Source organism: Pseudophryne corroboree, chromosome 2 (genome assembly GCF_028390025.1).
Source record: "Pseudophryne corroboree isolate aPseCor3 chromosome 2, aPseCor3.hap2, whole genome shotgun sequence".
In the NCBI taxonomy this organism is placed as follows: domain Eukaryota; kingdom Metazoa; phylum Chordata; class Amphibia; order Anura; family Myobatrachidae; genus Pseudophryne; species Pseudophryne corroboree.
Genome location: NC_086445.1, coordinates 243,139,731 through 243,160,279, shown reverse-complemented (window position 1 = coordinate 243,160,279; position 20,549 = coordinate 243,139,731). Strand labels below are relative to the sequence as shown.

The window sequence follows — 20,549 nt, the reverse complement described above, 5'->3', positions numbered from 1 at the left end:
GTGTCGCTGCAAGGCAGCGGATGGCGTGTCGGTCCTCACAAAGAGCACCCTCACAGCCACAGGCGCTATAGACAAGCGCATGGCGTGTCGGTCCTCACAAAGAGCACCCTCACAGCCACAGGCAGCCATTGTCTCCTTTAAACTGAACGGAGCTTACAGAAAGAAGATCCGTTACAGCCAGGATAAGACAAAGAGCTGGAAGGAGCTTACACTTACAGAAGCTCCGTCACAGCCAAGATGAGGCTGAAACGGAGCTTGCAGAGAGAAGAGAAGGCGGCACAAGGTATGAGTGTCAGGGCGGTCAGCTCACGCTGCCGCCCTGCTGTGTGTGTGTTATGCTGTAGAAATGACATAGCCGCTGAGCACGTGAACTACACGCCGCTGAAGGTCTTGCTGAACGATGCGCAGAGCGGCCGCACGTCACTCAGACGTTGGCCGCTCTCACTGCGCTGATGGCCCGGTACGAGAATCTCCGTGCGCTGTACTAAGAGAGCGGCCGCACGTCACTCAGACGCCGGCCGCTCTCACTGCTCTGAGGGCACGGCACCGCTAGACGCTACCGCCATTCTCCTGGGCTGAACTAAGTAGAGCGGCCGCACGTCACTCAGACGCCGGCCGCTCTCACTGCTCTGCTGCGGCACCGTTACACGCCGCCGACATTCTCCGGGAGCTCAACTAAGAGAGCGGCCGCACGTCACTCAGACGCCGGCCGCTCTCACTGCTTTCATGGCCCGGCACCGCTACACGCCGCCGAGACAGTGGCCGCACGTCACTAAAGGACGCAGGCCACTTTTCCAAAGACACACCGCAGACACAGGGAGACTGTGTACTGCTGTAGGAAGCAGCTGCCGGACGGCTCCCCGGCGCTAGATCAGGCTCTCCTGCTCTCCCTGCTCCCGATCTCCGTACGCTGCAGGTAAGGGATGCAGGGGGGGGGGGGGGGGGGGAATAATACCCATAGCAGCAGCAAAGGCTGCATGGGTTCAAAATACACAAGCAGCGCAGCACGTTAACAGCACGTTTTATATATATAAATATAATGAAGCTTTTGCTGGCAATAATATCAGTATGAACTGTGATTATAGGTGTAAACACTTTGTATATATATATAATATATATATGAGGCTTTGGCTGGCAATAGGTTATCAGTGGCATAACCTATTACACGTTTAACCATGTTTTCTGTTATTTTTGGTTACAGTTGCATAAATACACTGCAGGCAGTGCTCATATTATTTGAATACATATATTTTACTGTATCCTATGTATAATAGGCTATTAAGCATAATAACTGTATAATAGGCTATTAAGCCTATATTAAAACTGCAGCAGGTACCCTGTACTATGATTTTCTGGGAAAGCATGGCATGACGGCCATTTTAATCATTGCTGGTTTTCCAGTTATAATTCCAGACCATACACCTCTACTCCACAAGGAGGCGCAGGGGTGTTAGTGGGAATTTTTTTTTTTAGTTCAAGATAATTCTGGAACATTCCTGCCCTACATCTTTAAGCCACCAGAAGGCGCAGGGGTGTTAGTAGGAATTTGGTTCGGGTTTCATGCCCATGTGAACTGCTTTTCACATAAAGACTTTGGTTTCCTAATAAATATGCTGTTCAGCAATAACATATATATATAGATATATATGCCATATAATAATCGTGCAAGTGTCTGTCTGTTGCCTATTATGATGTCTGTCTACATAGCGAATAAGGCTCTAGTGCAGACTAAAAATGTTAACATTGGCAATTCAAATTAAAACAGCGGTAATCGGAGTCTCAGAATAACTCCGCCAGCGCTAACAAAAGACAATCTTTCCAAAGTGACAATTTTCCTTTGGGTACCAGAGTGTTTATTTCACTAGTCTTATAATTTAATGCACGATTCTATGTCAAATCTCACACCGATAACTACAAGTGAGCAGGGTACATTAGTCCAGCACTCAGATAGTGCGGGGTTTTAGACAACCATACATTATAAAAACCACAGATACATTTGGGTCACTAGAATCTATCTATGGAACCATGCCGATCACGGTTAAAAGAAGCTGCAGAGTATATCTGTAAAGCTTTTGCTAACGCCGGTTATTTTCAAATTGTCGCTAGTTAAGCGCGACAAGCCCAGAGCTTGTTTGCTCCTAAATTGGATATATGTGTAACGACATTTTATCCCTTTACGATATTCTGCCATTAGCGCATACAATATACTTGTAACAGCGTTTTATTCTTTTATAAACATCAGTCACGTCTTGTAACGACAGGACGTTACAGTCAGCAAGCCAGTGGTTTGATGACCTCTTTTACATTTGTGGAAGTGCGTCTTTTCAGGTTACATTTGCGAGGTTTCATGACTTCAACTCATATATGTCTCAGCTATTTACAGCTTGGAGTACAAAACTGCTTCTGGCGAACGGTTTGGCAGGTTGTCATTTAGTCTTTGCTGGGTTATAAACCAGTCAATAGTACGCCAACAGAGTCAAAATGACTTATTCCCGTCTGTTTGAGTAAAATCAAACAGCTCCGTTGCAATATCAATCAGCAAGTCATTTACTACAGTTAGAAAATGAAAATGGATTTTCTGCAGTTAGTTTTTGCTTATTGCAGCCACAAAATTGTATAATTGCATTTGATCTTCACAATGCGTATTTACCCAGTCCGGTTTCTTCATCACAGGTTCTAGCGTTTGCAAATCGCCACAACCATTAACCATTTCATTTATACCGTTGCTTATCGCTGCCGGTATTTACCAAAGTGATGTTGGAATAATCGCTCATCTCACATAAGAACTATGTATCAACAAAGTTCCTCTATCTTGCGCTACTAAGGTATACTGCGGTAGCAGATTAAGTTCGAAAACAATCACATCTAAGTCGGTCTAAACGATGTCAATTCCTAGGTAAGATTATAAATACGGTAAATCAAAGACTTTTACCTACTACACCAGCAAGAACAAAGGTACACGCACATTAGCGGTACATTGGTGTATTCACTTATTAAGAATAAAGATGTGTTTTCAATCGCGTTTCTCACAGAGGGACAAGGGTGCGTATACTCTGGACGACAGTCACAGAGAGTCAGGATTTGTAGTTAAAATCAACGCAAAGGTTCTAAAACACGACAGATTGCTGTCAATAAATGTCCTAGAACTCTGTGCATTTTACAATGCAATAGATAAATGTCCTAGAACTCTGTGCATTTTACAATGCAATAAATAATTCGTTTTCAGTCTGTCCAGGGATAGACTCTGGGTTCTCTTCAGAACGAATAAATCTTTCGCTTTTTACTAAAGATTTCTGTAGACAGGAACAACCGTGAGTTTCATGTAATTTTGTTTTTTCATGCCTAGCTCACGCTGCCCTTAAGCAGTCAAACAAAGCAACGGCAGTTGCATACACAACAACCAGTGAAAACCAAGAAGCCGCATGGCAATGCGGCAGGTAACTCAAATCTTCAATGGCTCAGAACGCCATTATGTGAAAATGTCAAGACATCAATCCGTGAGTGGACATTTGTTAGACAAAAGATCTCACCCGTCAGGGTTTGGATCTTGAAAACTGGACATTAAATCCAGAGGTGTTTCATATGTGAGTCCACAGAAGGCGGTTACCCCAAGTATACATAATGGCATCTCGCCACAATTACAAAAGCTCAGTATATGTACATCACATTCATGGGGTCATTCAGCATCGTGTATCTGGCTCCACCATTTTCCGCTTCTCTCTTCGTTGCCAAAACGGATCAGAAGACAGTTCGTCACAGTCATACTGGTGGTATCTCATGGGTTTCGGAGAAGTTTGCTTCTCGAATTTTCAAGTAATACTTGCACACGATCTTGCCCCGCTCATAATACGGCCAACCTGTTACATCACGGAACGTTCTTTTACCCATAGTTACCTATGTACCTATTATCTATGTACCGCAGCTGCGGTTGACGGGGTGAGAGTTCAGACCTCTCTCTTAAAAAATAGAGAATTACAGTATCGGTTATACCAACCATGTTACGAAATAGTAAGCCGCTTAAGGCAGCTCATAATTAAAAAATTTCGTGTGCTTACATAGGTTGTAAACCTCGGAAGTTTCCAACATCATACTTCAAGTACCCGTATTCTGTTAAACGGGATGGGATGGAAAACTGCGTTCATCTGCACTAAGAGTGCAGGTATCTGTGTGGTAAACTTATTTTCAAAGCGTTTGCCTCTATTTACGTCTGTAAACATCTTTCTACAAGGTGTCACCAAAGTTCAGACTCTATTTATCCCACCTACAGCGCCAGGCGATTTGAGGTTGGGTTCAGATTTCTTAGTTTTCATATTTTGGAATCCTTTCAACAAATGGGAATTAAGTTTCATATTTTTGAACCCGTACAACAAATGGGTATTAAGTTCTCACTTTGGAAAACATTTTTCTTCTAGCCTTGGCTTCGCCAAGGGTGCTTCGGCAAGGATTTTGTTTTCATATTTGGGTGCCTTGTATTCCAAGCCACCGTATTTGAGTTTTCTCATTACAAAGCAGATCTTCCGACAAAATCCGCTTTCGTATTCTTCACATCAATATACCAATAGTGGTTCCTGTGGGGACAGCACATTCTAAAATTCTGAATGTGGTACACGCGTTACGCGTTTATATATGTAGTACGTGATATGAATACGTTGTTTGTTCTATATGATACTGCAAACTGGGGTTAGCCAGTTTCTCAGCAGATTTTATCCAGTTGGATAATAATGACTACAAGTCAGGCTTACTTAAGGCTAAGTTACAATCGCCTACGTCAGTAATAGCATCCCACAGGTTCTGTGGGAATGTCACACCCAGCGGGTCGTGGAGCGTCTACGACGCGGCTACATAGCCTTTAGTGCACCACGTTTGTGCACGTTTACACGTTATGAATGGTGGCGCCATCAGCATTTAGCTTTGGCTGCCTACTGTTACAAGTATCAAACAGCTCTCCCGCCCACGAGGGAAGCTTTGGTACGTCCCAAGAGTACTCCAGTGACCCCTAGTGGATGATAAAGAAAATAGGATTTTGGTACTTACCAGGTAAATCCTTTTCTTTGAATCCATAGGGGGCACTGGACGCCCACCCAGAGCAGTTTTACCTGGGTTGTTGTAAGCTCAAGGGAGCTTAGTGAACAAATTTAACTTGGATGGTATTAAGCTCGAAGGAGCTTAGGGTAACACATTTTCACCAATTGGCTCAAATTATAAAGTTCTATCGGTTAAGGTGTCAACTGTTTAGTTGACAATAAGGTTACGGATCAACTTTGTGGTTGTCCGTTATGTTATAGGGATTCTCCATTGTCAACCTCTCTATATCCTGTTCGCTCAGTAAAAAACACTGGCAAAGTACACTGAGGTACTTGGGGATATGGAGGGGGGGGGAGAGTCCTAAATTTGAATATTCAGTGCCTTTGTTCGGCTCCGCCCGTCCATATCCCAAGAGTACTCCAGTGCCCCCTATGGATTCAAAGAAAAGGATTTACCTGGTAAGTACCAAAATCCTATTTTCTGCATTTACTTCTGAGACTGCTGTATCACACCTGAACCAGACTCTAGAAATAGCCCTTGACCAAGTGGCTCCAGCTACCCATCACACTTCACGTAGGTCAAGATGTCAACCGTGGCACTCTAAACTAACAAGACACCTACAAAAACTCTCACGTAAAGCTGAACATCAGTTGCATAAATATCGTATTCCTAGCGACTTTCTCACATATAAGACTGTCTACCACTCTTATCATAATACCCTGGACTCTGCCAAACATATTTTCAAACTCTCATCTCTGCTCAAGCCTTTAACCTCAAACGACTTTTTAATACATTTAAATCACTTCTGAACCCTCCCTCATGCAACCCACCAGCCACTATCAAGGCACAAGATCTTGCTTCATACTTCAAGGACAAGATTGATGAGATCCAAGATGAAATGGTATGCTCTTCCTCCGCCAGTGACCTGCTCAATTCTCTACCTGAACCTTCTGGCACTCTCTCCTCATTTGATCCCACAAGTGTAGATGAAGTGTCAACACTCTTCTCAGCCTGCTACTCTACTACCTCTCCTCTTGAGCCTATACTCTCAAAAGTAAGTAAATCTCTGTCTCCTGTGCTCATCCCAACCTTAACTAACATCTGTAATCTCTCTCTCTACTAGTATCTTTCCTTCACTGTTCAAGCATGCACTGATTACTCCCATTCTGAAAACACTAAATTCTGACCCCAACTCTCTCAAACTACCGTCCCATCTCTCAGCTGCCATGCCTCTCCAAGCTACTTGAGAGACTTGCCTACACTCGCCTCACACACTTTCTTAAAACACACAATTTATTTGACTAACTTCAGTCAGGCTTTCGTTCCCGGCAGTCCAGAGACAGCACTGACTTAAGTAGTGAATGATCTACTCACTTAAAAGTCCAACGGCCATTACTGACTTCTTCTTCTAGATCTCCCTGCTGCTTTTGACACTGTTGACCATTTTCTTCTCATACAAACACTACAATCCCTATGTCTTAAGGACACAGTCCTCTCTTGGTTCCTACCCTACCTATCTAATCGCTCCTTCAGTGTTCGCTTCTCTGAATCCACCTCCTCTTCGCTACCTCCTTCAGTTGGAGTAGCACAAGGCTCGGTCTTAGGTCCTCTGCTTTTCTCAATCTATACCTCATCTCTTGGTAAACTAATCAGCTCTTTTGGATTTCAGTGTCATCTGTACGCAGATGATACTCAACTCTACCTATCCTCTCCAGATTTGTCACCATCTGTATTGGTCAGGGTCACTGAATGCCTTTCTGCTGTTTCATCTTTGGTGTCATCTCGCCACTTCAAACTTAATATTTCCAAAACCGAGCTACTTATATTTCCACTGGCCAATAGTAGTTACCAACCTGATATCTCGATCACTGTTGAGAACTCAACAATCAATCCTACCCCACAAGCTCGCTGCCTAGGTGTCATACTTGACTCAGAACTGTCCTTTGCTCCCCACATTCAATCTGTCTCAAGATCATGTTAAATGCATCTTAAAAACATATCCAAAATACGACCATACCTTACCTTACACAAGACACTGCAAAAACTAATCCATGCTCTCATTATCTCCCATTGATTATTGCAATAGTCTTCTTACTGGTCTTGCCAAAAAGAGACTCTCACCACTACAATCCATTCTGAATGCAGCTGCGAGGCTAACCTTCCTTGCTAGACATTCATTGTTTGCAGATCCACTCTATCAGTCCCTCCATAGGTTACCTGTATTCTACCGTATTCAATATAAAATACTTTTACTCACACATAAGGCCATTAACCATACTACACCAATGTACATCTCTTCGCTCATCTCAAAATATCTCCCTACCCGACCTCTCCGATCTTCACAAGTACTACGTCTCTCATCCACACTCATTCCTTTCTCCCATGCACTATTGCAGGACTTCCTTCGGGCTGCACCCACTCTGTGGAATGCCCTACCACGCACAATAAGACTCTCCCTTAGTCTCCAAACGTTCCATGAAAACTCACCTCTTCAGGCTAACTTATCACATTCCAGAACAGCTCACTCAACCTTCATAAGTTTTCCTATCCGATTATATCCCCACTCTAAATATCCTCCACATATTTTCTTTCTTCACTTTCCCTTCTTTCTGACCAGGGTTCATCATTGCTGTGATGTGATATCATTCAACCCACCTAGAACCTTTGCAATCCGGTGGACAAATATGCAATAGATAATGCCTTTCCTTGTGTATACATGCCTATTTCCCTATAGATTGTAAGCTTGCGAGCAGGGCCTTCCTACCTCTGACTGCTTGTTTATTACCCAGTTTTGTTGTATCATTGTGTCCAATTGTAAAGCGCAACAGAATTTGCTGCGCTATATAAGAAACTGTAAATAAATAAATTGACATGCTGCATGTTATTATAATGAGCAGGATCTGCTTGTGCGTCCCATTACATTACTTTGCAACTGTGACACATTCTAGTGGGAAATAACGCACAAAAATGAGCTTGGTGCTACAGTTTCCCGCCAAGCCATGGTGCGACTTCAAGGGCTGTTTAGCGTGATTGCAGCAAGGATGTAAGAGGACATATCTGTATATGCAAGTTGCTGAAGAATAAGGAGAGCATTCTACGCGCTGTGTGACCCCTGCCACTGCCTGTCTAATTACTTTGTATTGTTTTAATGAAAAGGTGCTTGGGTGAACATTTAACGTTAACTTAAATGTTCCCAAGCATTTCAGTGAGAAACCTAGACCCTGGGCCTGTATTAAATCAATATTTATTTTAAAAAAAATGTGTGATCTTTACAGAAAGTGATTCAATCCCATTTTCTTGTTCTCCTGCAGATACCTCCTTGCCAGCTTTTACACCAAGTATGATGCAGTCCATTTCCTTATCAACACATTGTCGCTGCTCAGTGTCCTGCTGCCAAAGCTTCCACAGTTTCATGGTGTCAGGATTTTTGGAATAAACAAATACTGAATAGAGGACAATTGTAGTAGTATCTTCACACGCTGGCCATCAGATGATGAATCTACTGCATGTCAGAACATGTTGGGAAAGTTAATACTCGTAATGGTGCTGAAGATATCTGGCTATATATTTTGAAAACCAAAATGAGTGCTTGTGTAGATATCTTTTCTAATGCATTGCTCCAAGATCCATGCAGATGGATAATCAAACTATCATATACAATGCTTATTGCTGCAGCCAGTGTAGAAGTGACATTCTGGATACAACCATTACAAGTTAAGAAGAAGAAAAAAAAAAACATTTGCTTTGTTATGGATGTCTTGTTTGCTGACCAAATAGAAAAAGGGGAAGAGTTCACACATTACATATAGTAGCTGTGACTGTATACTACAGTGATAAAGGAAAATCCTCTATACATACATGAAGGTGTCCTACCCCCCCCCCCCCCCTTCCTTCATATTTATCTTGTGTCTTTAGTCTGCCATCCATAGTCTGTGATGCAATGATCTTCTTTTCTGTTCTTAATCCATATCAGTTTTGAGGTTTCATCAGTGTTCTTCACTGAAGCCCTCCGGTTTGTCTAAATATATGAAAACTACAGAATGGGGGGAATAAACATAATATAGCCTAGTAACATGAATTAGCTGCTATGACTATAAGTACATTTGTCCCAATATATAAACCCATTTGAGTGGAGATTGTTGTTGAGCTAAGTTTACTCATAGAGACTGACCAGCCATTTTATGTTTGGATGGAAATGACTTGCTGTCCGAGTACTAGTAGTAGCTGAATGTGGAAAACTGGGAAAGGACCACGTACCAGTGTAATAGTAAGGGTAAAGGGAGGTTATTTCTGGACAACCACTTTAATGCTGCACACATTGGATCAGTGATCCATGCATGAGCTCATTCATATCATTGAATAGAAATACACATATGGGCCATGTATTTTTAGTCTAATTTACACATGGTATAATCACAAACAATCTCCTCATTGTTTTTTTGTATGCGTTTTGGCAGCAGTAAATGACTGTTGCTACATCAAGCACTTACAAGGAACTCATTCCTCCTGAGCTTAGTGATTGTTATATGTAAAAACACAAGTTTTGTCTTGTTTTTCTTCTGTGAATTGCATAGGAAAATAAATATAACTGGCGCTCTGGAAATGCAGTGACATGTACTCTGCCCTCATGCCTTCCTACAGCAAAAACATTCTACATGTAATGTGGGCAGTATTCAAATACATTCCCTGATGTAAAGTAAACTTTATTTCTGATTAAATTTGTTTAATCTCCACTACAACTGACAGTGGAGCGATTCAGTCTGTTATGTGATACACAGTAGCACTTAATAGGTGGGCTATGGAACCATGTCTTTTCCAGTTACAACAAACTATGGCAACTGAACGCCTGGCCTGTAGACTGAGGCAAACCACTGCTATGCTCTTGTCTATATGTTTAAAAAAAAAAAAAGATAGACTTTCAATGGTCGCAGGCCATGGAATCACATTTCTTGTAAGAATTATGATGGACATGGGCAACAAACATGGGGCAGATGTATTAACCTGGAGAAGGTATAAGAAAGTGATAAACCAGTGATATGTGCAAGGTGATAAAGGCACCAGCCAATTAGCTCCAATATGTAAATGAACAGTTAGGATCTGATTGGCTGGTGCCTTTTATCACCTTGCCCATATCACTGGTTTATCACTACCTTATGCTTTCTCCAGGTTAATACATCTGCCTCATGGTGTGCAAATGCAACCTCACCACACTACTCCCTTTCTCAACTAGTGTGATATGATCATTTACAATTACTAGCCAAGCCTATACCTTCCTCTATGCTCATCTTTGCTGCAATGTGGCATTCTGCATCGCGCTGTGACTATTCACAGCTGACAAAATCTCCATTAATTCCATGCAGCATGCCGCATTGCAACAAAGATGAGCATGGCTGCATTTGTACATTCCTTTAATGTTAATGACTGTACAAAAGTTTGAGTTGTAGAATAAAATAGATCAGCGCATCCTGTAATCCTGACACTGTAGTCTATGCATTTACTATGCTATCCATGTATGATTATCTACTTTACAGTAATGCTTTAGATATTTTCTATGACTTTACCAGCTCCTTTTGAACAATATGACTACATGATAGAGGGGGGTTGTTGAAAGAGAGAATATCGGAGTATGAGAAAAGGGTGGCAAGTACAGACTATATCCCACAGGCTCCATTGCAGACCAGTCTTTATTTTTATTCCTGCACTCGAACTTCTGATAACCAGAGGTGTCCTGTTAATGCATTTAAATAAGCACAGTCTACTCTAACAAGCTGTGTGCAACAAGTCCTGCATTTAATGTGTGTTGTGAAAGGATGTTTAATATGCTGATTTTAGTTTTGCACAGAGAATGAGTGACATAACTGCAGACCAAAGCTTTTACCTTTCCAGTGATCATAATTCTGGAGCCTGATCTCTGTGTGTGTATATAATGTATATTTCAGAGAGATACCATATGCAAATAAATTCAAAATAATACATTTAGTGTAAGGTGTTGGTTATTTTTGCAATTGCAACAGCATGAACAGAGTGATCGGACACTTTTGATTGCCAATGTCCTACATGTACCAGTTTTACACTGCCCAAATTACCCAGGTTATTGCTGGGATGCCCCTCTGTAAAATGGTCCCTGGGGAAAAAAAAAAAAAGCTCCCGTGTAATGGGCACTGTAAACGGGTAACCTGGGTTGTGTGACCCGGGTCCGATTTACAGCATGGAGAGATTGGATATCCAGTCGCTTGGAGATAATATCTCCAAGAGCTGGTAGAAGTGTTCCACTGCACACTGGTGCAATGTGAACGGTGCTGACCCACTTTGGAACAGTGTACCAAATCCCGGGTCAAACCTGTGATTTTAGTGTAAAATGGGTAAGTGGAACTTGGCAAGATAAAAATAAATTATATATGTTTGTGTGTATGTATGTGTATATATATGTATGTGTATATATATATATATATATATATATATATATATATATATATATATATAGAGAGAGAGAGATCATGTACAGCCCGGCACTCCTCCTCTGAGTAATGTGCCCTCAGCAACAATAATGGATAGTCGGAAAGAAAAACTGCGGCACTCAGGGGCTTGTACTTGTATGAAAATGTATTAAAAATACAATGCAGAAAACATTATATATATATATATATATATATATATATATATATATATATATATATATATATATATATATATATAGGTTGAGTATCCCATATCCAAATATTCCGAAATACTGAATTTTTTGAGTGAGATAGTGACACCTTTTGTTTTTTGATGGCTCAATGTACACAAACTTTGTTTAATGCACAAAGTTATTAAAAATATTGTATTAAATGACCTTCAGGCTGTGTGTATAAGGTGTATATGAAACATAAATGAATTGTGTGAATGTACACACACTTTGTTCAATGCACAAAGTTATTAAAAATATTGGCTAAAATTACCTTCAGGCTGGGTGTATAAGGTGTACATGAAAGATAAATGCATTCTGTGCTTAGACTTAGGTCCCATCGCCATGATATCTCATTATGGTATGCAATTATTCCAAAATACGGAAAAATCCGATATCCAAAATACTTCTGGTCCCAAGCATTTTGGATAAGGGATACAAAAGGGATTTTTCCCACGCACTCTGCTGGCTGTTAGTAAGAAGAACTATATACTATGTAATAATAGGAAATTTAGAGCTCTTCGTTACATATGTTTTGCAAAAGATATGATAAGCCTCCAGGCCACTTCACGGCTGCTCTATTACTGGAGGTCCCTAACTAAGCATGGGTCCAGGGCTTGGACCCCAGAAAGTCGGCCCAGGCCCGACCACCCCAGGGCAGCACACCATTGAAATACTAAAGTGTTAATATGTGTTAGGAAAGAAGCAGAAGCTATGGGTTAGAAAGTGCTACAAAAATAAGGGTGTTAATAAAATACTCAAAAGAGTAATATTAGTGAAAAAATAGGAGTGTTACATAAGTGCTAAATAAATAATATGGCATGCTACCCCAAGGTGGCCCAGCCCCACCAGACCCGGGGGGTACCACTCCCCAAACCCATACACAGCATAATAATAATAATAACATCCACTATGGGTCATACAATTGCTTAATGTATGGCCACATGATAATGGCACATACAGAACATATCCAGATTGAGAGCTAGTTTACCTGGAGGCACCCCTGTATCCTCCAAATGGCACTACAGGACCCAGCATGCCCTCCTAATGCTGGCTCCATCTATGCCTCTCTGAACTGCAATAAATAGTGGAAAACTGCTCTAATCAAGCTGGTAACAATCCCCAGGTGCTGCGGGAGGGGGTTACTCTAGACAAGAAATACAAAAGGGATTTTTCCCACGCACTCTGCTGGCTGTTAGTAAGAAGAACTATGTACTATGTAATAATAGAAAATTCTTACTAACAGCCAGCAGAGTGCGTGGGAAAAATCCCTTTTGTATTTCTTGTCTAGAGTAACCCACTCAAAGCCTTCCTAAGTGTAAAGGCATGTATAAATGTGGACACTGCAATATGTGTAGGTTTGTCCACCCAAATAGGAAATCCTTTTCCAATTCAGAACAGACAAAGGAATTCAAGATGAAGGACTTCATTAACTGCAATACGACATCTGTAATATATGTGATTGAGTGTGGATGCCACCTTAAATATGTGGGCAAGACTAAAAGACTCCTGAAACTTCGTATCCAGGAACATGTACGCAACATTAAAAATAAAGTGGAGAGCCACCCCCTCTCAAGACATTTCGCTGAAATTCACAACTCAAGCACGGAGACTTTCACATTCAGAGCCGTTGAACACGTCAAAATGGGACCTAGAGGGGGAGATCTACTGAGAAAATTGTCCCAAAGGGAGATGTATTGGATTTTCACTTTAAATACCCTCCAACCGCATGGTCACAATGAAGGCTATGAGATTGCCCCTTTTCTATGAGATACATTTAGGGTCCAAGTTAGCCTCTGCCCCTGGTCTCCAAAATCAGACTTTTCACATATAACTCCTTTCCCTACTTCAGCCTTAGGGCCAGATTAATTTAATTTTTCTGACGTCCTAGTGGATGCTGGGGACTCCGTCAGGACCATGGGATTAGCGGCTCCGCAGGAGACAGGGCACAAAAATAAAGCTTTAGGATCAGGTGGTGTGCACTGGCTCCTCCCCCTATGACCCTCCTCCAAGCCTCAGTTAGGTTTTTGTGCCCGTCCGAGCAGGGTGCAATCTAGGTGGCTCTCCTAAAGAGCTGCTTAGAAAAAGTTTTTAGGTTTTTTTATTTTACAGTGAGTCCTGCTGGCAACAGGCTCACTGCAACGAGGGACTTAGGGGAGAAGAAGTGAACTCACCTGCGTGCAGGATGGATTGGCTTCTTAGGCTACTGGACACCATTAGCTCCAGAGGGATCGAACACAGGCCCAGCCATGGAGTCCGGAGCCGCGCCGCCGACCCCCTTGCAGATGCCGAAAAGTGAAGAGGTCCAGAAACCGGCGGCAGAAGACTTTTTTCAGTCTTCATGAGGTAGCGCACAGCACTGCAGCTGTGCGCCATTGTTGTCACACACTTCACACCAGCGGTCACGGAGGCTGCAGGGGGCGCCCTGGGCAGCAATGAGAATACCTTGTTCTGGCTAAAAAATACATCACATATAGCCCCTGGGGCTAGATGGATGTATTTAACCCCTGCCAGGTCTCAGAAAAACGGGAGAAGAAGCCAGCCGAAAAGGGGGCGGGGCCTATTCTCCTCAGCACACAGCGCCATTTTCCCTCACAGAAATGCTGGTGGGAAGGCTCCCAGGCTCTCCCCTGCACTGCACTACAGAAACAGGGTTAAAACAGAGAGGGGGGGCACTTATTTGGCGATATGATTATATATATTAAGATGCTATAAGGGAAAAACACTTATATAAAGGTTGTCCCTGTATAATTATAGCGTTTTGGTGTGTGCTGGCAAACTCTCCCTCTGTCTCTCCAAAGGGCTAGTGGGGTCCTGTCCTCTATCAGAGCATTCCCTGTGTGTGTGCTGTGTGTCGGTACGTGTGTGTCGACATGTATGAGGACGATGTTGGTGAGGAGGCGGAGCAATTGCCTGTAATGGTGATGTCACTCTCTAGGGAGTCGACACCGGAATGGATGGCTTATTTAAGGAATTACGTGATAATGTCAACACGCTGCAAGGTCGGTTGACGACATGAGACGGCCGGCAAACCAATTAGTACCTGTCCAGGCGTCTCAAACACCGTCAGGGACGTTAAAACGTCCTTTTTACCTCAGTCGGTCGACACAGACACGGACACTGACTCCAGTGTCGACGGTGAAGAAACAAACGTATTTTCCTTTAGGGCCACACGTTACTTGTTAAGGGCAATGAAGGAGGTGTTACATATTTCTGATACTACAAGTACCACAAAAAAGGGTATTATGTGGAGTGTGAAAAAACTACCTGTAGTTTTTCCTGAATCAGATAAATGAAATGAAGTGTGTGATGATGCGTGGGTTTCCCCCGATAGAAAATTATTGGCGGTATACCCTTTCCCGCCAGAAGTTAGGGCGCGTTGGGAAACACCCCTTAGGGTGGATAAGGCGCTCACACGCTTATAAAAACAAGTGGCGGTACCGTCTCCAGATAGGGCCGCCCTCAAGGAGCCAGCTGATAGGAGGCTGGAAAATATCCTAAAAAGTATATACACACATACTGGTGTTATACTGCGACCAGCGATCAGCCTGGATGTGCAGCGCTGGGGTGGCTTGGTCGGATTCCCTTGACAGGGACAGTAATTTATTGACTATAGAGCATTTAAAGGATGCATTTCTATATATGCGAGATGCACATAGGGATATTTGCACTCTGGCATCAAGAGTAAGTGTGATGTCCATATCTGCCAGAAGTTGTTTATGGACACGACAGTGGTCAGGTGATGCAGATTCCAATATTGCCGTATAAAGGAGAAAAAGACAACGTCTTTTCAGCCTCAGTCCTTTCGTCCCCATAAGGGCAAGCGGGCAAAAGGCCAGTCATATCTGCCATGGGATAGAGGAAAGGGAAGAAGACTGCAGCAGGCAGCCCATTCCCAGGAACAGAAGCCCTCCACCGCTTCTGCCAAGTCCTCAGCATGACGCTGGGGCCGTACAAGCGGACTCAGGTGCGGTGGGGGAGGTCGTCTCAAGAGTTTCAGCACGCAGTGGGCTCACTCGCAAGTGGACCCCTGGATCCTACAAGTAGTATCCCAGGGGTACAGATTGGAAATTCGAGACGTCTCCCCCTCGCAGGCTCCTGAAGTCTGCTTTACCAACGTCTCCCTCCGACAGGGAGGCAGTAGTGGAAACAATTCACAAGCTGTATTCCCAGCAGGTGATAATCAAAGTACCCCTCCTACAACAAGGAAAGGGGTATTATTCCACACTATATTGTGGTACTGAAGCCAGACGGCTCGGTGAGACCTATTCTAAATCTGAAATATTTGAACACTTACATACAAAGGTTCAAATCAAGATGGAGTCACTCAGAGCAGTGATAGCGAACCAGGAAGAAGGGGACTATATGGTGTCCCGGGACATCAGGGATGCTTACCTCCATGTCCCAATTTGCCCTTCTCACCAAGGGTACCTCAGGTTCGTGGTACAGAACTGTCATTATCAGTTTCAGACGCTGCCGGTTGGATTGTCCACGGCACCCCGGGTCCTTACCAAGGTAATAGCCGAAATGATGATTCTTCTTCAAAGAAAATGGACGATCTCCTGATAAGGGCAAGGTCCAGAGAACAGTTGGAGGTCGGAGTAGCACTATCTCAAGTAGTTCTACGACAGCACGGGTGGATTCTAAATATTCCAAAACCGCAGCTGTTTCCGACGACACGTCTGCTGTTCCTAGGGATGATTCTGGACACAGTCCAGAAAAAGGTGTTTCTCCCGGAGAAGAAAGCCAGGGAGTTATCCGAGCTAGTCAGGAACCTCCTAAAACCAGGAAAAGTGTCAGTGCATCATTGCACAAGGGTCCTGGGAAAAATGGTGGCTTCTTACGAAGCGATTCCATTCGGCAGATTTCACGCAAGAACTTTTCAGTGGGATCTGCTGGAAAAATGGTCCGGATCGCATCTTCAGATGCATCAGCGGATAACCCTGTCTCCAAGGACAAGGGTGTTTCTTCTGCGGTGGCTGCTGAGTGCTCATCTACTAAAGGGCCGCAGATTCGGCATTCAGGACTGGGTCCTGGTGACCACGGATGCCAGCCTGAGAGGCTGGGGAGCAGTCACACAGGGAAAAAATTTCCAGGGAGTGTGATCAAGTCTGGAGACTTCTCTCCACATAAATATACTGGAGCTAAGGGCAATTTACAATGTTCTAAGCTTAGCAAGACCTCTGCTTCAAGGTCAGCCGGTATTGATCCAGTGGGACAACATCACGGCAGTCGCCCACGTAAACAGACAGGGCGGCACAAGAAGCAGGAGGGCAATGGCAGAAACTGCAAGGATTCTTTGCTGGGCGAAAAATCATGTGATAGCACTGTCAGCAGTGTTCATTCCGGGAGTGGACAACTGGGAAGCAGACTTCCTCAGCAGGCACGACCTCCACCCGGGAGAGTGGGGACTTCATCGGGAAGTATTCCACATGATTGTGAACCGTTGGGAAAGACCAAAGGTGGACATGATGGCGTCCCGCCTGAACAAAAAACTGGACAGGTATTGCGCCAGGTCAAGAGACCCTCAAGCAATAGCTGTGGACGTTCTGGTAACACCGTGGGTGTACCAGTCGGTGTATGTGTTCCCTCCTCTGCTTCTCATACCCAAGGTACTGAGAATTATAAGACGTAGAGGAGTAAGAACTATACTCGTGGCTCCGGATTGGCCAAGAAGGACGTGGCACCCGGAACTTCAAGAAATGCTCACAGAGGACTCATGGCCTCTGCCGCTAAGAAGGGACTAGCTTCAGCAAGTACCAGGTCTGTTCCAAGACTTACCGCGGCTGCGTTTGACGGCATGGCGGTGGAACGCCGGATCCTAAAGGAAAAAGGCATTCCGGAAGAGGTCATTCCTACCCTGGTCAAAGCCAGGAAGGAGGTGACCGCACAACATTATCACCACATGTGGCGAAAATATGTTGCGTGGTGTGAGGCCAGGAAGGCCCCACGAAGAAATTTCAACTCGGTCGATTCCTGCATTTCCTGCAAACAGGAGTGTCTATGGGCCTCAAATTGGGGTCCATTAAGGTTCAAATTTCGGCCCTGTCAATTTTCTTCCAGAAAGAATTGGCTTCAGTTCCTGAAGTCCAGAAGTTTGTCAAGGGAGTATTGCATATACAACCCCCTTTTTGTGCCTCCAGTGGCACTGTGGGATCTCAACGTAGTTCTAGGATTCCTCAAATCACATTTTAAACCGCTCAAATCTGTGGATTTGAAATATCTCACATGAAAAGTGACCATGCTGCTGGCCCTGGCCTCGGCCAGGCGAGTGTCAGAATTGGCGGCTTTGTCTCACAAAAGCCATATCTGATTGTCCATTCGGACAGGGCAGAGCTGCGGACTTGTCCCCAGTTTCTTCCTAAGGTGGTGTCAGCGTTTCACCTGAACCAGCTTATTGTGGTACCTGCGGCTACTAGGGACTTGGAGGACTCCAAGTTGCTAGATGTTGTCAGGGCCCTGAAAATATAGGTTTCCAGGACGGCTGGAGTCAGGAAAACTGACTCGCTGTTATCCTGTATGCACCCAACAAACTGGGTGCTCTTGCTTCTAAGCAGACGATTGCTCGTTGGATTTGTAGCACATTTCAACTTGCACATTCTGTGGCAGGCCTGCCACAGCCTAAATCTGTCAAGGCCCATTCCACAAGGAAGGTGGGCTCATCCTGGGCGGCTGCCCGAGGGGTCTCGGCATTACAACTCTGCCGAGCAGCTACGTGGTCGGGGGAGAACACGTTTGTAAAATTCTACAAATTTGATACCCTGGCTAAAGAGGACCTGGAGTTCTCTCATTCGGTGCTGCAGAGTCATCCGCACTCTCCCGCCCGTTTGGGAGCTTTGGTATAATCCCCATGGTCCTGACGGAGTTCCCAGCATCCACTAGGACGTCAGAGAAAATAAGATTTTACTTACCGATAAATCTATTTCTCGTAGTCCGTAGTGGATGCTGGGCGCCCATCCCAAGTGCGGATTGTCTGCAATACTTGTACATAGTTATTGTTACAAAAAAATCGGGTTGTTATTGTTGTGAGCCGTCTGTTCAGAGGCTCTTACGTTTGTCATACTGTTAACTGGGTTCAGATCACAAGTTGTACGGTGTGATTGGTGTGGCTGGTATGAGTCTTACCCGGGATTCAAAATCCTTCCTTATTGTGTACGCTCGTCCGGGCACAGTATCCTAACTGAGGCTTGGAGGAGGGTCATAGGGGGAGGAGCCAGTGCACACCACCTGATCCTAAAGCTTTATTTTTGTGCCCTGTCTCCTGCGGAGCCGCTAATCCCATGGTCCTGACGGAGTCCCCAGCATCCACTACGGACTACGAGAAATAGATTTATCGGTAAGTAAAATCTTATTTTAGTCTTTTTGAATAGGATATGACTTATTATTTTTAAAATATTTATGCCGGTCTTATACATATACCATGTTTTGTTTTATCAATTGTGTGTCCATAATGTTTTAATTAGTGATTTTAGGGTGATTTATGACTGTGATCAAAATCTGTACGCTTTGTTAATGACCTTAGACTTATACAAGCACAAAAAAACCTCTAAGGCTAATAATGGATGAAAAAGCTCCCACTGTCATAACTGATATTTGGTATTTCTGGGGATGTATATGGTGTCTGCCTATTGTTGACATTATTTATGTGCACGGATGGTTGCCTATTATCTTAAGGAATTTGTAAACATTCCCCCTCCATTATATTACAGTGGCGATTCGCAAGTGACAGTGTTTACGTCACTTCCGCCAATAGCTACACCTGTTCATTAACATTCTTCCGCCAGTAGGAAGTGACTAACAACAAGGACGAGTCACTTCCGCTAACGTTAGAACACACGCCGGCCACGGAGGCTGGTAAGATCTGACCGGAAGTGACGCGACCGGGACGAGCCACGTCACTTCCGGTAAACGAATACACATAAGCGATGACTTTGGTCTTTGCTTGTGCGATGCATCATAAATACCATTCCCACTCACCACTGCCCCACCAATGTCCTTGATATACAATCATCCCTTATGTATTATATAAGTGTATTTACGATCGGATGACACTTCCGGTTCCGGAAATGACGTGAACCGGAAGTGACCGCAATGTGAAACTGAAAGCAGCTATAAATGTGTGTACTTTCTGTTATGCTATATTCTCCTGAGGAAGCCAAAAAGGCGAAACGCGTTGAGAGACTGAACTACTTACCTACTGCCTGTATCACTGAGCTAAGACTTTTATATTTTATTTATTTTTGTACTATGTTTTATTTGGTTTATTAAAAAACTTTGTATTACCATACAAGGCAGTAGATCGAAATTGAATGAATAAGCGCACCATACAGGACCTGCCTGAGTCATTTGGATATAAGTTTATCCTATAAGCTTGATTGAAGTATTGATTAGGTGGGGAACAGCTACCGAGAAAAGAGAGACCGATAGGCCTGATTCCAAGACTATATCCGGTACTGGGGGTCATTCCGAGTTGTTCGCTCTGTATTTTTTTTCGCATCGCAGCGATTTTCCGCTTAGTGCTCATGCGCAATGTCCGCAGTGCGACTGCGCCAAGTAAATTTGCTATGCAGTTAGGAATTTTACTCACGGCTTTTTCATCGTTCTGGTGATCGTAGTGTGATTGACAGGAAGTGGGTGTTACTGGGCGGAAACTGGCCGTTTTATGGGTGTGTGCGGAAAAACGCTACCGGTTCTGGGAAAAACGCGGGAGTGGCTGGAGAAACGGAGGAGTGTCTGGGCGAACGCTGGGTGTGTTTGTGACGTCAAACCAGGAACGACAAGCACTGGACTGATCGCAGATGCCGAGTAAGTCTGGAGCTACTCAGAAACTGCTAAGAGAGGTGTAATCGCAATATTG

The 20,549-nt window shown here is 43.8% G+C and overlaps 1 protein-coding gene and 1 non-coding gene across 3 annotated transcripts in view; both read left to right on the top strand.

Moving 5' to 3' along the window:
* ORMDL2 (ORMDL sphingolipid biosynthesis regulator 2) overlaps window positions 1-11,000 on the top strand; it is a 29,902-nt gene extending 18,902 nt beyond the window's left edge. For both annotated transcript variants that reach the window (XM_063952585.1, XM_063952586.1), the window contains exon 4: window positions 8,337-11,000. In XM_063952585.1, the coding sequence (XP_063808655.1) occupies window positions 8,337-8,472 (136 nt within the window). In that variant the 3' untranslated portion in view covers window positions 8,473-11,000. The remainder of the gene's footprint in view (window positions 1-8,336) is intronic.
* On the top strand, window positions 3,240-3,355 carry LOC135054165 (U5 spliceosomal RNA). Its single transcript, XR_010243402.1, has one exon. It is a non-coding gene; the product is annotated as a U5 spliceosomal RNA (small nuclear RNA).
* Window positions 11,001-20,549: the final 9,549 nt, after the last annotated feature.